This window comes from Mytilus trossulus, chromosome 8 (assembly GCF_036588685.1).
Source record: "Mytilus trossulus isolate FHL-02 chromosome 8, PNRI_Mtr1.1.1.hap1, whole genome shotgun sequence".
In the NCBI taxonomy this organism is placed as follows: domain Eukaryota; kingdom Metazoa; phylum Mollusca; class Bivalvia; order Mytilida; family Mytilidae; genus Mytilus; species Mytilus trossulus.
The window spans coordinates 77950095-77967665 of record NC_086380.1 but is presented as its reverse complement, the minus strand read 5'-3'; the positions used below and the strand labels follow the sequence as shown (position 1 = coordinate 77967665).

Here is a 17571-nt window from a genome sequence, read left to right as displayed (position 1 = left end):
TGTTTGTCTTTTTGTTTGTTTGTAGAATTATAACTTTAAATGTGCTTTTGTTAATCAGAATAATAGCACTTTTTCCTTAGATTTTGTTCTTATTATACCCAAACCAATGAAGTTATCAGTCTAATCGTTCATTCTTACATCTGCTATCACTTTGTTGTCATAAGAATTGCCTTCATTTCAAATGTGATCCTCTTGAAATTTCAATGAAGGTTTCTACTCAATCCAAAAAAAGTAAAATAACAAAAATACCGACCTCCTATGAAAATTCGAAACGGAGTGTCCATCATCAAATTGTAAAATAAAAAGCTCAAAACAAATCAAAAGAATGGAGAACAAATGTCATTTTCCTGGCTTGGTACAGGCTTTTTATTTGGTAGAATATGGTGGATTAAGCCTTGTTTTATAGCTAGCTAAACCCGTCACTTGCATGGCACTCGCATACAATTCCAATTCCATTATATTGACAACAATGTGTGAACAAAACAAAAATAGGTAAATATTGTAAAATGAAAAATAGGGTACATTAGTCAACCTTGTGTTATAATTTTAATCACTATAAAGAGAAACAAATGTGTCAACAAAGAAAACAATATCTCGAACAAGTTCTAAATGGGGGACACTTTTTTTAAACAGTTATTTCCCTTGGAAATATAAAATTTATGAAAAAGGCCTCGTTAAAACTCTCACGGGTACAATTCTTGGCAGATTTTCATAAAAAATATACTTTAGGTTTATATCCACTAAAATGGTGGACGATCAACTTTAAAAAAAAAAGTGTTTGCCCCTTGGAATTGATTAAATAAATAAGTGCAATGCAGGGGACATTGGAACTCTGTTCTTTTATTCTTGTTGTTATGATAGACCCATAATTTTTATTAACGTCATCTTCAAAATAGATACAAGTATCCACCAATCAACTTGATCAACACCTTGGATGTTTATACCAGACTATGACTTTCCTCATTAATTCATCTATTTATATACAAACAAAGTGAATAAAGAGTTTGTGACCCGTTGAATGTTGATTTGTCATGATGATACCCATGTACATAAAGAGGTGAAGTAGCAGTTCAACAAACTCAGTCTGTTGATATCCTGTTTCTGATTTTTTTTTTATGCCCCACCTACGATAGTAGGGGGGCATTATGTTTTCTGGTCTGTGCGTCCGTCCGTCTGTCCCGCTTCAGGTTTAAGTTTTTGGTCAAGTTATTTTTGATGAAGTTGAAGTCCAATCAACTTGAAACGTAGTATACATGTGCCCTATGATATGATCTTTCTAATTTAAATGCCAAATTCGAGTTCTGACCCCAATTGTACGGTTCACTGAACATAGAAAATGATAGTGCAAATTTCAGGTTAAAGTTTTGGGTCAAGGTAGTTTTTGATAAAGTAGAAGTCCAACCATTTTGAAACTTTGTATACATGTTCCCTTTGATAAAATCATTCTAATTTTAATGCCAAATTAGAGAATTTATTCCAATTTCATGGTCCACTAAACATAGAAAATGATAGTGCGAGTGGGGCATCCGTGTACTGTGGACACATTCTTGTTTTTTTTTTTAAATTGATTTTCCATAATACTTCTGTTGATAGGCGGATACGCTTATTGCTTAAAACATAAGACTGTTTGAATTGAATGAAAACCGAATTGAATACACTGTTAAAACGTTTATTTGCCAAGTTATTCATATACATTATCTTTTTACTCGTTGAAGGTTGACATCCGAAGCTACTCCGTAGATTGACACACAGTTAGTCTATGAGTTTTTGAAGTTGACTACTCAGCTGCTACATCCATTGATAATTAAAAAGAAGGTGTGATATGATTGTCAATATTAAAGACAACTCCCCACAAAAGACCAACTGACACAGAAATTAACAACTACTAGTATAAGTCACCGTACGGCCTCCAACAATGAGCAAAGCCCGTACCGCATAGTCAGCCATAAAATACCCCGAAGTGACAATGTAAACAATTCAAACGAGAAAACTAGCGGCCGAATTTATGTACAAAAACAAAATATGAAACACACCAACAAACGACAACCACTGAGTTTGCCTATGACTTGCCAAAACTGGAAATTCAAAGCAATCCGTTTAATAAATATGTTTTCTAATTCATTTTACAGTCCGATTTACTCAAAAACTCTATCTACATAGATCATGTATATATATTAATACAAACATTGTGAGGGATTTACCTTTGTTTCCGTTTTTACTACTTTTTAGATAATAAACAGGTATTGATAGTATATTCAAAGGGCATTAGCTGTCAAGTTCATATTCACCGATTTGATTCAAATTCTCATATTTGATTTATAACATACTTAAACGTATATCCAAAGTCTGAAATAAACAGTACACAATGCATGTACTCGATGATAAATATATAAGAATTTCGTATGAATTTAAGTTTAAACGCCATCTATTTAACTATCGAGATGACCTACGAAAACTGCCAACGGTCAAAAACACGATATAAACTTTGATATAAATAGATAACTACCTCGTGCAATTGATTTATTTTTATCTTTTCAATTATCAATTTCCCATTTCTGATCAGTCACATACCTTCTGTTCCATCCTATGGTGTTTACATATCTCAATTGATACGTTATGCTAGTACATGTTCACACTTTACGTACCTCATATCATATACAGAAGTGTGCTCCTTATGTCGAAACTGCTTCAGCAGAGTTAAGAGGCAGAAAGATTAGAAATGACACTCCGTTAATTTTATTGACACCATCACACTAACTAACAACATTTTTTACCACGTCGTCTGGTATTTTAAGTCCCGAATATGACCTATTCCTTAATATGCTGATGTTGGTTTATGTCTTATCGTTTGTGGTAAAGGATTGTTTCATTGTCTATGTGTATGTTAAAGTAGGGATATTAATCATGTTTATCACCTATTTCATTTATATGACTTTTATCGTAGAAAGCTCGACATAGGGATTGTAATCCGGTGGGTGGTTGTCGCGTTTGCTTACTTCAAAAATTTATATGCAAGAAGGAAGAAGACAAACGTGTTAAGAAATTGTCCATTGGTATTGACCTCATTATCATGGTTCAGTGAACACTTTTATAATGTTATATTTTTTTCTTTTAGGAGTAATATTATAACTATATTTAGTTTGTTCGTATTTTGCGAGGTCCTCATTCTCGTCAGACAGTTTTCATCTAATCTTGATCTCATTTCATGGATCAATGAACACGGTTAAATTGTTGTGGTCAAGTCCATATATAGTGTTAAGTTTTGTGTTTTGATCTGTTTTTCTCGAGTCTGCGACTCTTGTCACAGAAAACCCAAACGTGTGCACACTTGTTAGTATAAAGCAACTACTATACGCACATTATTTTTTGGTTTTTAAAAAGTTTAATTTAGAAGATAAATCATGTATTCTTATAAAATCTACATTTACAAAAGTTGTTAAGAACTGTTTAAAACAATATTTCCCGCAGGCAATCGATTTTTCCAATTCGTTGTAAAGCTTTAATCAGTTCTTTAATCGTTGGCTTTGGAAATTTTGATTGGCTCCAAATTCTTAATATTTCTTTATTCTGATGTAACAGTTTACAGCTATGATCGTTTTGAATTTCTTGAATCTCAGCGCTCCGCAATCCTAGTTCTACTCCTAGCTGCATGCTGCTATTTCCGATATGATTTGACAATTCTTGCAATGTAGCGTTCGTAGGTGTTGTGTTCGCTCGATCTTCTAGAATATCTGGAAGTAAGGTTTCACTTCATGATAACTTTATAACCAATTATTCAAAACGAAAAGTCACTTATCAAATGGCAAAATCAGAAGCTCAAACTCATCAAACGGATTGAAAACAATTTTCATATGAAATGGTACATGCATTCCTTATTTAGAAATCGTAGATTATACCTGATTTCATAGCTAGATAGACATCTCGCTTGCATGACATTAATAAATGATGTAGAAGTTCTAGTACTTTATCTTATAATTCCAGGAATGCTGCCAAATAGGTAAATCTGAGCGTCAGTGATGAATCTTTTGTCTTGTTTCTTTTGTTTTTGCTGGTGTGCTTTGTCTGTGTGCCTTTTCGTGTTTCGTTCCTCTATTTGATTTGTCTCTGTAGTTATACATCCATTCAATGTGTTTGTGTCATGGAAAAAGTTGACTGCTATACACCTATTTTGACTTTTTTACCTATAGTGTCTATTGATATAGAAAGATGTAATAGGAGTGCTAATGTGACATTTCTCCATCCAAGTTACAATTTATAAAAGTAAACCATTATAGGTCAAGGTACGATCTTCAACACGGAGCCTTGACTCACATCGAACAGCAAGATATCAAGGGCTCAAAAAATTACTGATGTAAAACCATTAAAACGAGAAAACAACGGTCTACGGTCTATATAAAAAACGAGAAACAAGAAACACTGCTGAACCACATAAACAAACGACAACTACTGAACAGAAGATTCCTGTTTGTGTTGTTCATACATCATTGTCAGTACAATGGCATTTTTTACGACTCTCACACAAGTGAAAGGTTTAGCTAGCTATAAAACCAACTTAAATCCATCATGTTCTACATAAGAAAATGTCTGTACCAAGTTAGGCACACTACAGTTGTTTTCCGTTCGTTTTAAGCTTTTGAATTTTTGATTTGATTTTACCATTTGATTAGGAACTTGTCGTTTTGAATTTCATCGGAGTTCAGTATTTTTGTGATTTTACTTTTATGTACTCTGAGTAAGAATGAAAGATACATTTTATGCCAAGTTTCCAATATGTTACCTACTTATTTGTTCCATTCCCATATATGGAATAACACACACTTTCCAGTGTTATTGTACAAGATCCTTTGGTTACATCTGATGAAGTGTAATTAATGTTTGATAATAGCCTTGTACGGCCTTGTATTCGATAGACAATGTCTGTCGGAGAGTTGTGAAATATGTATTAAACAAACAAAAGATACATGTGACTGCAGTTTTATTTTGGGAAAGTATATTTACAACCTGCTATAGACTGCTGATCATCCACTATAAAACCACCTTACATTTGTCCTTGAACTATTCAAACCAACCAGAGACTCTTGACCTAATGACAGTTTTCAGTTAAATGTATAACTAGGTTTATCGGAGCATCTGTTTTTACTTTTGATTTAGTTAGATTTTTTTTGCCTAGGAATTACCTTGCAGTGGTATCGTTTACTTTTAAATTGTTTCTTTAATCGAATATCGTCTTTACTTATTTTGTTTACATGGCTACCCAATTCTAAATGTGTAACAAAGTGAATATTTCAACTCGGCAAAATGTATTATAAGTATTCTTAAAATCAAGGATATCATTAACCGCTTCACAAATGATATCGGATATATTCCTTACATCGTAACTACAATCCCCTTCCCTTTCATAAATGTGACCTACCGAATAAGACTATTTACCGGATTTGATATCTCATAAGCACAACGACGGGTGCCACATGTAGAGCAGGATCTGCCTACCATTCCGGAGCACCTGAGATCACCCCTAGTTTTTGGTGGGTTTCATGTTGTTTATTTTATAGTTTTCTCAGTGTGTCATGTGTACTATTGTTTGTCTGTTTGTTCTTTTCATTTTAGCCTTGGCGTTGTCAGTTTATTTTCGATTTATGAATTTGACTGTCCCTCAGGTATCTTTCGTCCCTCTTTTACACTTACTAAATTTCTTCAGCACATCATCCACATTTACATCTCTATTCACCTGAAATTAAAGGGATGAACAATAATACCAATACATCAACTGTTTTACTATACGATTATCTGCATACTTTTTATAGATAATAAAATACTAACTACAACAAACAAAGGAATATGAATACGAAAGTTAGATATATGTTATTCACACAATTTGTGACGTTCCCTTGACAGAAAGGGGAAAAAAGACCTAATCTAATATTCCATGGGTCGCATGATACATTTTTCACACAGAAAATTACATGTCTGTGTAATCTAAAACACAAAACACTCATCGAAATTGATTGCCTCGGTAGGTTCTTTGTAGCGTGCAGTGTCTAAGTGTCTTACCCGTCCATGCCAAGCCAACGACAGATTACACGAAAATTGACAGATGCTGCTTCCCCTGCTTCATGCGTTCTGGTTTGTTTGGAGCCAGACTAATGTGTCTGGGCTAGGTGACCTGTCGTCTTCCTGTGGACTTTTATCATGTGAACTAGCTCATTGAAATCTAGCGCAACATGTCGGTGCAGTACACATACGGATTGATTCAGTCATCTCTGATCAAGATTCAAAGCTACTGAAATGATGTGTTGCATGATTCTCATAACAGCAACAATTAATAAGAACAGCTGGAATATTTAACTTAATATGTATTGGTATTGAAATGCATTATTTCGACTCTTATGCATATACCAGATATATTGGTAATCAATATCGTAAATAAAAGCGACAGTAGTAAACCGCTGTTCCAAAGTAATAAATCGATTGAGAGAAAACAAATCCGGGTTACAAACTAAATCTGAGGTATACACATCAACTATTAGAGGAAAACAACGAAACAACAGAAACACTTTAGTGCTACAAAAAACCAAAACGACAATGCAATACACAAAAAAATGAACTATAAGATAAGACTGCCATTTTCCTGAGTTAGTAAAGGACATTTTAATAAAAATGGTGGGCTGAACCTGGTTTTGCGGCTAACCAAACCTCCCGCTTTTATGACATTGTAAAATAAAACACTAAAATGATAAAATTTCATGACAGGATTACAGTACAAATAAATGCAAGAACATTACGGATAGAGAAATACCCAAATCTACATTTCAATAGGACATTTCGACATGCTAACTGTTATCACAGGTACCAGGCCTACAATTTAATACACCAAACGCGTGCTTCGTCTACATAAGACCCACCAGCGACGCCAAGATCACAATAGTAAAGAAATTAAAAAAAAGTACAAAGTTGAAAAGCACAAAAACCAAAACGTTGGGCAAAACACGGCTAATTTGATCTTTATTTGGAACAAGAAAATCCGTAGTATTTAGAATAATGCATACCCTTGCAAACAGTAAATTTATAAAACACATCATAACTTATTGCAGTAATTTGTTTAATAAAATATTTTTAAAAGTGTCCAGTAAACCGTTTAAGGTTGAGCGGAATGGTGAGAACTCGCGAACTGTTGTTTATGACATTGTGTTGTTACACCACTGTTTGAGGTTGAGAAAAATGCTAAAAACTCACAAACTTATCGTTCTTACATTGGGTTGTAACATTTATGTTTAAGTTTGAGTGATAAGAACTCATAACTGTTCCTGAAATGATGTTGGTACACAAGTGTTTGATGTTGAGTGGAATATTGAGAACTCACTAACTTTTATTCGTACATTATGCTGTTACACCAATGTTTTAGGCTGAAGGTAATGTTTAGAGCTAACAAATATAGTGTTACTCGCCACATTTTTCTTGTGTTACTGTTCACAGCCTAGATTTGTAATCAAGTGGTTGTAGTAGGTAACTTTCTGCCATCATTGATATCGTGTAAATATTCAGTAATCATCAATCTGTTGGGTTTCTTGCTATTGGCTATTGATTGTTTAAAATCTTATCATGTCTGTGCATTTAATAGATTACTATGGTGTTTGAGTTTTGGTCATTGTTGAGAGAGATAATGTAAAACACAATTGTTCACATTCTATTTTTTTTACCTTTGTTTAATAGTTTTCTCGTTTGCTCTCATACCACATCTCTATATGGCTGTTAACGATGTGGACACTGTGTGAACTGGACTTTAAGTTTTTGTTATGCTTAGTCTGTAACTAACTATAAAATTGGTGAGACGAAAGGCAGTTTATGTTTATTCATACCTCACAAAGTAAGTGTTTGTCTATTTCACCAAACTTATCTTCAATGGTCTTGAAGGACGAATCAGTCACGCTTGTCTTCCATATTAACATGGCTGTGTATTTGAAATCATTTACATGAAAAGCCGAGTGAGCAAGTTTTTCTTGTAAATCATTCAAATCTTTTGTGTCTAATCCAAGTCTGATTAACAATTCTCGACATTCTTTTACTTCAAGACTAGAAGCAAGTCTTCTTAGGGCTCTGTCCGATGGAGATTGTTCCTTTTCAACTCTTCCTAACCCTATTGACAAACAAAAATCATAACAATAAATGAGAAAATTTATACTTAATGAATGTTGAATTTACAATAATCAATTAAAATAAAAATTCAGTCTGTCCTTTAAAGAGTGCTACTTGACCCCCCCCCCCCCCCCCCAAAAAAAAAAAAGAAGAAAATACAATGTGTTTCTTTCTTGTAAAACACGTTCAACAGTATTTAACATTAGCAGTGTACCATTTGTTGTTTTGATTTTAGTATACTTATATTCAATAAAGTACAAGTGTATAGTTACTTAAACATGATGAGATCGCTGAAAAGTGTCATTGACAACTATTGTTACTGTTAAAGAAACATATACCATAACAAACATGTGTGTCGGTTATGACGAGTGAAAAATATTTAGTATGGTAGTAGGTAAAGTAATTTGATCTGGCTTTCGTATGGTATAGTCTAACTAAATTCTATATGGTAAAGTAATTTGATTTAGTTTTCGTATGGTATAGTCTAATTAAATTCTAGTAGGTAAAGTAATTTGATCTGCATGGCTTTCGTTTGGTATAGTCTAATTAAATGTTAGTAGGTAAAGTAATTTGATCTGGCTTTCGTATGATATAGTCTAATTAAATTCTAGTAGGTAAAGTAATTTGGTCTGGCTTTCTTTTCCTTTGTCATACTTTAGTCTGTAATGGTAATGTATATTGTTTAAATTACAATAACATTGTCCTCAGTAGTTTGTCTGCATCTATGTGTATTGTATGTTTTGCATATCACTTTTTGTAAAGCCACCAATTAATATAACAATCTCAAAAACACTTATTTCACCTCGCAATTTAATAAGCCTGATATATGCTACACATTGTACTACTTTATTTGATGTTTAATAAATTAAAAACATTAAGTTTTTTAAAACTTTTGATATCGCATGATATGATAGTGCTGTTGAAGAGGGGAAAAGCAAGAAAATTTTGAACGAGGTAAGCCAAGTCAGGAACATCGTCAATGGTTATTGTGTGTTTCATTATGAAACAACATTGTTCTTTTGTGTGAACATTAAACTGATGCCAGGTTTTTGACATTTTTTGTATCTATAGGTAATTTACAGATTGGGAAATGTTATATGGTATATACCCTTCCGGAGCACCTGAGGTCACCCCCAGTTTTAGGTGGGGTTCGTGCTGATAAGTTTTTAGATTTCTATGTTGTGTGTCTTTTGTACTATTATTTGTCTGTTTGTCTTTTCATGTTTAAGCCATGGCGTTGTCAGTTTATTTTCGCAATGATTTTGATTGTTCCTCTGGTATCTTTCGCCTCTCTTTTATATATTAATACATACATAACGATTTTGTATTAACAAATACATGGACAGGTCAGGTTAAACAAGTTATAAGAACATGAATATATCAAAAGCAACGCTGCTCTGAAGTTTTGTCGATAGAAGCAGAATTATAGTGTTTAAATGAATTAACAGTAAATAATTAGTAAAATGAGTCGTGCAGCGTTTTGTTGAAGTTTGAATTTATAAGATACAAATATTTAAAGGGGCGGGTAAATCAAGATCATATCAGGCCATGTTTTGTATCGTTTGAATGATTATAATTTGACAATTCGGTGTTTTTATAGCTTGCCATTCGGGTTTGGTTTTGTTGAAGGCCGTCCGCTGACCAATAGTTTATAATGTCTAGGTCATTTGGTTTCTGCCTGAGATTTCTTTCATTGCCAATCATAAAAAAGGGACGAAAGATACCAAAGGGACAGTCAACACCTGACAACACCATGGCTAAAAATGAAAAAGACAAACAATAGTACACATGACACAACATAGAAAACTAAAGAATAATTAACACGAACCCCACCAAAAACTAGGAGTGATCTCAGGTTCTCCAGAAGAGTAAGCAGATCTTGCTCCACATGTGGCACCCGTCGTGTTGCTTATGTGATAACAAATCCGGTAAATAGTCTAATTCGGTAGGTCACATTCATGAAAGGGAAGGGGGTTGTAGTTACGACGTAAGGAACATATCCGATATCATTTGTGAAACGGTTATTCCATAACGGTCAACAAACTCGTGATGGCGTCCGTAAAATTTACGAAGGGATTATTTCAATTTCACCATTTGGAACACTTGGTTTAATAGCTTCCTTGTGAGCAGCAACCCTCTATCAAGAAAATCATGATAGGAAATGCAAGCACGGAAATATCGTATCAATTGGGAAATATATACCCCGTATACCTAATCTTTTTATTTGAATAATATTGGGATATCGGATTATCACTATTGTAATTATTCACTAGCAAAAGAGAGTCACACAGTTTGTAAGCAATCAATCAATAAATACAAATATCTAGATATTTTGAAAGTTGACCCGGTTGAAAGACCTTTTAGCGGTATCTTAAGTTGGTTTCTAGTACATACATACCATTGCAAGATGCATCACATTTTTCACGAGGCAGCTACAAGAGAAAGCATGTATACAGTCAATGTTGTTGATACATACAAATGTAACCTCGAATTGAGTGATAAAGGACGGATCTGCACTGCTAGTCCTGAGTTTTTGCCAATCAAGTTTATGTTGCAATTTATTTCTTGTGGTACGTCAAATGCATGGGAAACTTAACAGTTAGAACAAAAAAAGCATTCTTATCTTAGTCGATTTATGAAATAAAAACATTGATAAACCACTGTTGCTGCAATATTACATAAGAACAATACATTAATGTATATTGTACAATCAGCCTTCTCACTGGCTTCACGGACTAACAAAATGACAGATTCCAAGTAACTGCACTACCTTTAGAATTTAAAAAAGAATGAAAATAAACAAGCTAACATTCACTCTAAAATGTTAAACTTGTACATATGTACACATTTTGTTGGAGGATTTAAAGAGACAAACCTAAACGCTGTTTTTGTTTATCACCGATCAGCGTAATATATCAAATATTTGTCAAAATGATAGTAAATAGTTCAACCATGGTAGTATTTCGTGGCGGAGTCGTAAATAAACAAACGTTGACAGAGAAATGTTAAGTTATCATTCGGCTATTCAAAAATAAAATTATTTTATCTTAAAAAATTAACTGTGCTATCACGGATATTTCATTCTAATTCTGTAATGTTTCACAAAATTGAGAATGAAAATGGGGAATGTGTCAAAGAGATGTCAACGCGGCCAAATAGCAAATAACTATCGAAGGCCACCATTGGGTATTCAACACAGCAAGAAAATCCCACACCCAAAGGCGTGCTTCAGTTTTCCCCTAAATAAAAATGTGTACTTGTTCAGTTATAATGAAGGCCATTCTAAACTCCAACCATCTTAATGAACCAATTAAAATTAAAAATCATACAATACTAACAAAAGCCAGAGGCTCCTGACTTTGGACAGGCGAAAAATACGGCGGGGTTAAACTTGTTTTGTGAGTTCTCAACCGTCATCCCATTCCTCTAGCAAATGTAGAAAAACAAATCAACAGCAATACGCACATTAAAACTCAGTTCAAAAGAAATCCGAGTCAGATGTCTGAATAGGCAACACAAGAAACTAAACAAAATGACTTTAAATATTTTTTTGAAGATTATGTCTTCATCATTTAAAAATCAAGCTCTATCCATCCCCTTACAGTCTTAGGAATTTTAAAAGTATCCTACCATCATGGTTATTGTCAATAAAAATAACAATTTATTACTTTGCAATCAAAGATTGTCAAATGGGATGAAATTAAAGGCACCATTACATTACCGCTGCTCAAAAGTCATAAATCGATTGAGAAGAAACGAATCCAGGTTACAAACTAAAACCGAGGGAAACACATTAACTATAAGAGGAAAACAACGAAACAACAGAACTCCGAAGTGCAACAAAAAAAAAAGAAAGGGCTGCGCTTTAGCGCATGATACGCCCGTTGCTCTTTTAACTTGTCTTTTATGCTTTAAATGAATTTATATGATCAACTAGAAATATATATACAAATCAAAAGGGATGTTACATTAATATATTCACCAAAGTTTCATAAAATCTCCCTTTTTTAAGTATAAAAATTCATTACTTAAGAAAACGTAAAGTCTAAAATTTATAAAAATGGAAAGGGAGCTTATGTCAATAGATATAAACAATTTATCAAAGTTGCATAGAATTTTGTGAAAATGTTAGTTATTGTCCCAAAATTGGAAAATCCCCCCTTTTTTAAGCATAAAAATTCATAACACGGAAATGTAAAATCTGAAATTTATAAAAATTGAAAGGGAGCTTACATCAATAGATATAAACAATTCACCAAAGTTTCATGGACATTGGTGAAAGCCTTTTTGAGTTATTGTCCGAAGTGTTGAAAATCCCCCTTTTTTTTATGAATAAAGCCCCATAAATCCAAAACTTAAAATCTGAAATTTATAAAAATTGAAAGGGAGCTTACATCAATAGATATAAACAATTCACCAAAGTTTCATGGACATTGGTGAAAGCCTTTTTGAGTTATGTCCGAAGTGTTGAAAATCCCCCTTTTTTTTATGAATAAAGCCCCATAAATCCAAAACTTAAAATCTGAAATTTATAAAAATTGAAAGGGAGCTTACATCAACAGATATAAACAATTCACCAAAGTTTCATGGACATTGGTGAAAGCCTTTTTGAGTTATTGTCCGAAGTGTTGAAAAGCCCCCATTTTTTATGAATAAAGCCCCATAAATCCCAAACTTAAAATCTGAAATTAAAAAAAAACGAAAGGGAGCTTCCGTCAATAGATATAAACAATTCACTAAAGTTTCATGGAAATTGGTGAAAGTGTTTTTGAGTTATTGTCCGAAGTGTGGACGACGGACGGACGGATGGACGGACAGACGGACGGACGGACGGACGGACGGATGGACAGACGGACGGACAACGGTATACCATAATACGTTCCGTCTAAAAGACGGGCGTATAAAAACGAAAAAGCAACATACATAGACACGAACTATAAGATAACAACTGCCATATTCCTGGGTTGGTACAGGACATTTTAAGAAAAAATGATGGATTGAACCTGGTTTTGTGCCAAACCTCCACACTTAATGGCACTGTTTCATATACCGCGAATACAGTACAAATAAATGCAAGAACACCCAGAATAACAACGAATAACTGAATTAATTAAATATAGATTCGTACACAGCAAAAAGTGTATTACGATATTTCTCCACTCGAGACAGTTAAATGTTATTATTTAAAGCGCGAGGCTTGCCGAGCTTTTTAAATAATTAAAATTTAACTGTCGAGAGTGGAGAAATATCTTAATGCACGAGTTATAGTGTCTGAATCTGTTTCTCTGATGATTATTTCCCTTCATTTTCCAAGATTTTCAGAAACTTGTGTTCTTTTTATGCGACGTCATCAGGCATGGTCGCCTTTTTTCATGACGACACAATAGAAAAATTCAGAAGAAAACAAAACCTTTTGACGTCATAATCAAATTTCAACTAATCATTTGCCGAGATCAAATTTTTCACTGGTGAGGAGAAATATTTTTCTCACACCGGTGTCATATGGTATTTTGAACCCCATGGTGAATTGACCCCGGGGTCAAAATACCGATATGGTAAATTGACCCCCCGTATGGAAAATTGAACCCCCATGGTAAATTGAACCCCCCTGTTTTTTTTCATCCTAGATGATTATTAGAACATTATACATTATTCTAAAGCTTTTCATAGATTAAAAAATCATTCATACAAGAAAGGGAGATACATTTACCATGATTGATTAAAAGAAATATTTTTGCTATGTATTTATATATAAGTGATCAGAAGTCTTTACCAACAAAATGTCATTCGAAATACTTATTGACGCATTATAACTAGACCATGTAGCTTGAATGATTTAATTATTTGTAATTATAACATATGGAGATATATATAAATAAGGGTAGTTTTGATTTTCCATGGTAAAAAAGGGGAGGAGGTCAAATTACCATGGCCCACAAAATTTAAAAAGTAAAATGTTTAACACATCTGTTCCAGCATGTAAAACACATACAAACTACCTATTGGAGTATTATTACTATGTAAAGAAGTTAGAATAGCTAGAATTTTTTCAATGGAAGGTGTAAATGAGGGGGTGGGGGTCAATATACCATGGCAGTGGTTCAAAATATCATGGCTAAGAAAAAATTCGAAACATCTTTTCAAGCATGACAAATATATGCAAACTACTTATTAGAGTAAAATTATAATGGTAAGGAGTTAGAATTGCCCGAATTCTGGAAACTCAAGGTCTAAATAGGGGGTTCAATATAGCGCAGGGGGTCACAATACCATGGCTAAGTAAAATTTTCAAAATATCTTTTCCAGCAAGTTTAATACATACAAACTACTTATTGGTATATTCTTACTACATAAAAGAGTTAGAATTGCCGGAATTTTGGAAATGAAAGGTCTAGAGAAGGGGATTCAATATACCATGGTAGGGGGGTCAAAATACCATGGCGAAGTAAAATTTTCAAATTATCTTTTCCAGCAAGTTTAATACATACAAACTACTTATTAGTGTAATCTAACTACATAAAAGAGTTAGAATTTCCAGAATTTGGTAAATTAAATTTCTAGAGTAAAAGGTTCAATATGTCAAAATACCATGGCATAGTAAAATTTTCAAAATATCTTTTCCAGCAAGTTTAATACATACAAACTACTTATGGGTGTATTCTTACTACACCAAGGAGTTAGAATTGCCAGAATTTTGGAAATTTTAGGACTAGAAAAGGGGTACAATATACCGTGGTAGGAGGTCAAAATACCATGGCAAAGTAAAATTGCTACGCTTGATTGGGCTTGTCATACAAAAAGAAAGGTTTATCCAGTATGTTGCCCTCTTTGTGCTGTGTGCATGCCTAAGTATTTACAATTTCAAATGAACACACAATGTGCGAATCTTAAAAAACACACACAGTAAAACTACAAAAAATAAATGGAAACCAAACAATGATCATGAAAGTAAATGACACACGGAATGATGAATTATGAACGCAATTATGTTGAATGAATCATGACAGAAAACGTACTCAGGACGTACGAAACACAACGACAGAACGGGGAAATGTCAGTTTGAAATGTCCATGCAGAGTTTATATAAATAGAATAAACAGCTGTGCCATGAGCGCATGATACGCCCGACGTCTTGTGTGGAAGTTTTATGCAATAATCATAAATAGTTTCTGAGAAAGTTTAAAGCAATAACCATATATATTGTTTTTGAGACATGGCGGGACATGTTAAAACCCACCATGTTTAAAAAAACCACAACTAAATATCACTAAAATAAAACTTTGAATCATCACCAAAAAGTATATAGATCTTTAGATTAATATAATAAAGAAGTGTGTAAAGTTTTAAGCAATAATCATAAATTGTTTTTGAGATATGGCACAACATGTAAAAAAAAAAACCTCCCCCTTTTAAAAAAAAATACTCAATAACTAAAAAATGAAATTTTGAATCATCACCAAAAAGTATACAGATCTTTAGATTAATATAACAAAGACATGTGTAAAGACTTAGGGACTCTGTGGGATTTTTTTAGGAGTATTTCGTAATTAATATCAATGTATTATTTGAATGTACCATATGGCAGAAGAAATTTAGCGTACAAAATACTCAATAACTCAAAAATGAATTTTTGAATCATCACTAAAAAGTATACAGATATTAAGATTAATATAACTAAGAAGTGTTTAAAGTTTTAAGCCATAATCAAGAATCGTTTTTGATATGGTGCGACATGTGAAAAAAACACACCCCTGTTTTAGTTACAAAGTGCCGTAACTCAAAAAGTTTAAATCTTATTTTCACCAAAAAGTATACAGATCATTTGACCATCATAAGAAACAACTATATTAAGTTTCATGAAATTTGGATAAGTCGTTCTCAAGTAACGGTGCAACATGTTTACGCCGGACAGACACACAGACAGACAGACAGACGAACGGACACCGGACATTTGTATACCATAATACGTCCCGTCAAAATTTTGACGGGCGTATAAAAACAACTTGAAAATAAAAGAAATATTTGTAAATATGAAGATTATGACGTTGACTGATAACAAGATCTTTGTAATGGCGTTAGCGTTATTTTAACGAAATAAATTGAACATCTCACAAACACTAGCATTACCAAAAGGGAAAAGGAAAAGTGTTATTTTACCTTTTCTGAAAACCATAGTTTTAAACAGCTGATATCGTGACGAACTTTGTGTTCTGAACATTGCCATTTTGCTGATGTTGGTATTTTGTTATGAAGAAAAAAACATAATCTTTTTTTGCAATGAACTCCAAACTCAATCTCAAATGGCATGACCATGTGTAACTCCGATCTTTCATCTGTGGTAGATGAGTCTGCTGAAAGAGTTGAGTAAAATTCTGAAATTCTGTGAATAGCTGCAGTCAGACATTCTTGGACAGAAGTTGCAATTGTTGGAACAATGTTCTCTTTCATTTCTGCATGGATAAGTGACACAACCACTCTATTTTCTATAACCTGCACTGCCACATCATGCTTGTCGTCTACTTCCACAACTGCTAAATCGCTGAAAAGCATTCGCTTCTTGTTTTCATAATTTTTCACTCCCCACATGTCTACAAAAGAAGCAATAAATCTGTATGGAAAGGCAGGAGGTATAACTTTCTCTGTGAACTTGTACGACAGCAAAATTGAAGTTTCAGTCTTGCATTTGTTTCTCAGGTAATTCGTGTTGTTTGGCCTTGTAATCATTGATGGGACAATAAATTTTGAAACATCATCAAGTGAAGTTCTTAAATCGCTTGTTGTCCTACTTTCAGCAACTAGTACATCAAGATGAACCAATACTTCAATTATGAAATCTTTATATGACAGAATATGCCTAAACATCTGTTGGTGCCAAAGGACATCAATATCGTCGCGACTGAGTACTCCTGTTTTCTCCATGGTATGGAAAATACTTTGTAATTGTTTCCCTTTTGGCCAAAATTGCTTCTCTGTGACAATAGATCTTAGAACCTCCACCAAATATGCTGGTGTTATGATTACAAAATGTCGAAGATTGGCTACGTCAAAGTAGAGCAATTTACCGAGTGAATGTTGTTCTTTAAGGAACGCTTTCAACTGCTTATCTGTCAATACCATTGACTCATTTTTAGTATTAAACATCTGTATTTGTTCCATTGTCAATATGTTCATACCTGTCTCTACTTGTTGTGCTAGACATAGTTCTAATGGGACCCATGCTGTTGGCAGTTGTTTACCCCATTGAGGATGCTCTTTAGCTCTATCCATCAGACGTTGACGTAAAGCTTGGATCTCTTGGTCCGCTTCGTTCATAGCATTGACGAAAATCAATGGTTTGAATTCAAGATGTTTGATCCCTGCGTGTGATTCAAATATATCTTGAATGGCCGTCTCCAATTTCTGCCTATGTTTATCAACATTCTGGAAAAAAAATGTATG

At 33.5% G+C, this 17571-nt stretch overlaps 1 protein-coding gene across 1 annotated transcript; it reads right to left on the bottom strand.

The window, feature by feature from the left end:
* Positions 1–3417: 3417 nt before the first annotated feature.
* LOC134682146 (uncharacterized) lies at positions 3418–17291 on the bottom strand. Its single transcript, XM_063541721.1, has 5 exons — positions 16291–17291; positions 10532–10565; positions 7857–8134; positions 5686–5728; positions 3418–3731 (listed from the first exon to the last, which is right to left on the bottom strand). The coding sequence occupies exons 1-5, from the start codon at positions 17287–17289 to the stop codon at positions 3448–3450; spliced, it is 1638 nt and encodes a 545-aa protein (XP_063397791.1). The 5' UTR covers positions 17290–17291; the 3' UTR covers positions 3418–3447.
* Positions 17292–17571: the final 280 nt, after the last annotated feature.

Bases quoted from the DNA above. Each gene is read 5' to 3' on its own strand.
- LOC134682146 (XM_063541721.1), bottom strand. From the start codon at position 17,289: ATGGAACAAATACAGATGTTTAATACTAAAAATGAGTCAATGGTATTG. The intron at 10,566-16,290 runs GTAAAATAACAC...TTTCTCTTGTAG, and splicing joins AACTATGGTTTTCAGAAAAG to CTGCCTCGTGAAAAATGTGA. The intron at 5,729-7,856 runs GTATGAATAAAC...CTTTAATTTCAG, and splicing joins ACAAACACTTACTTTGTGAG to GTGAATAGAGATGTAAATGT.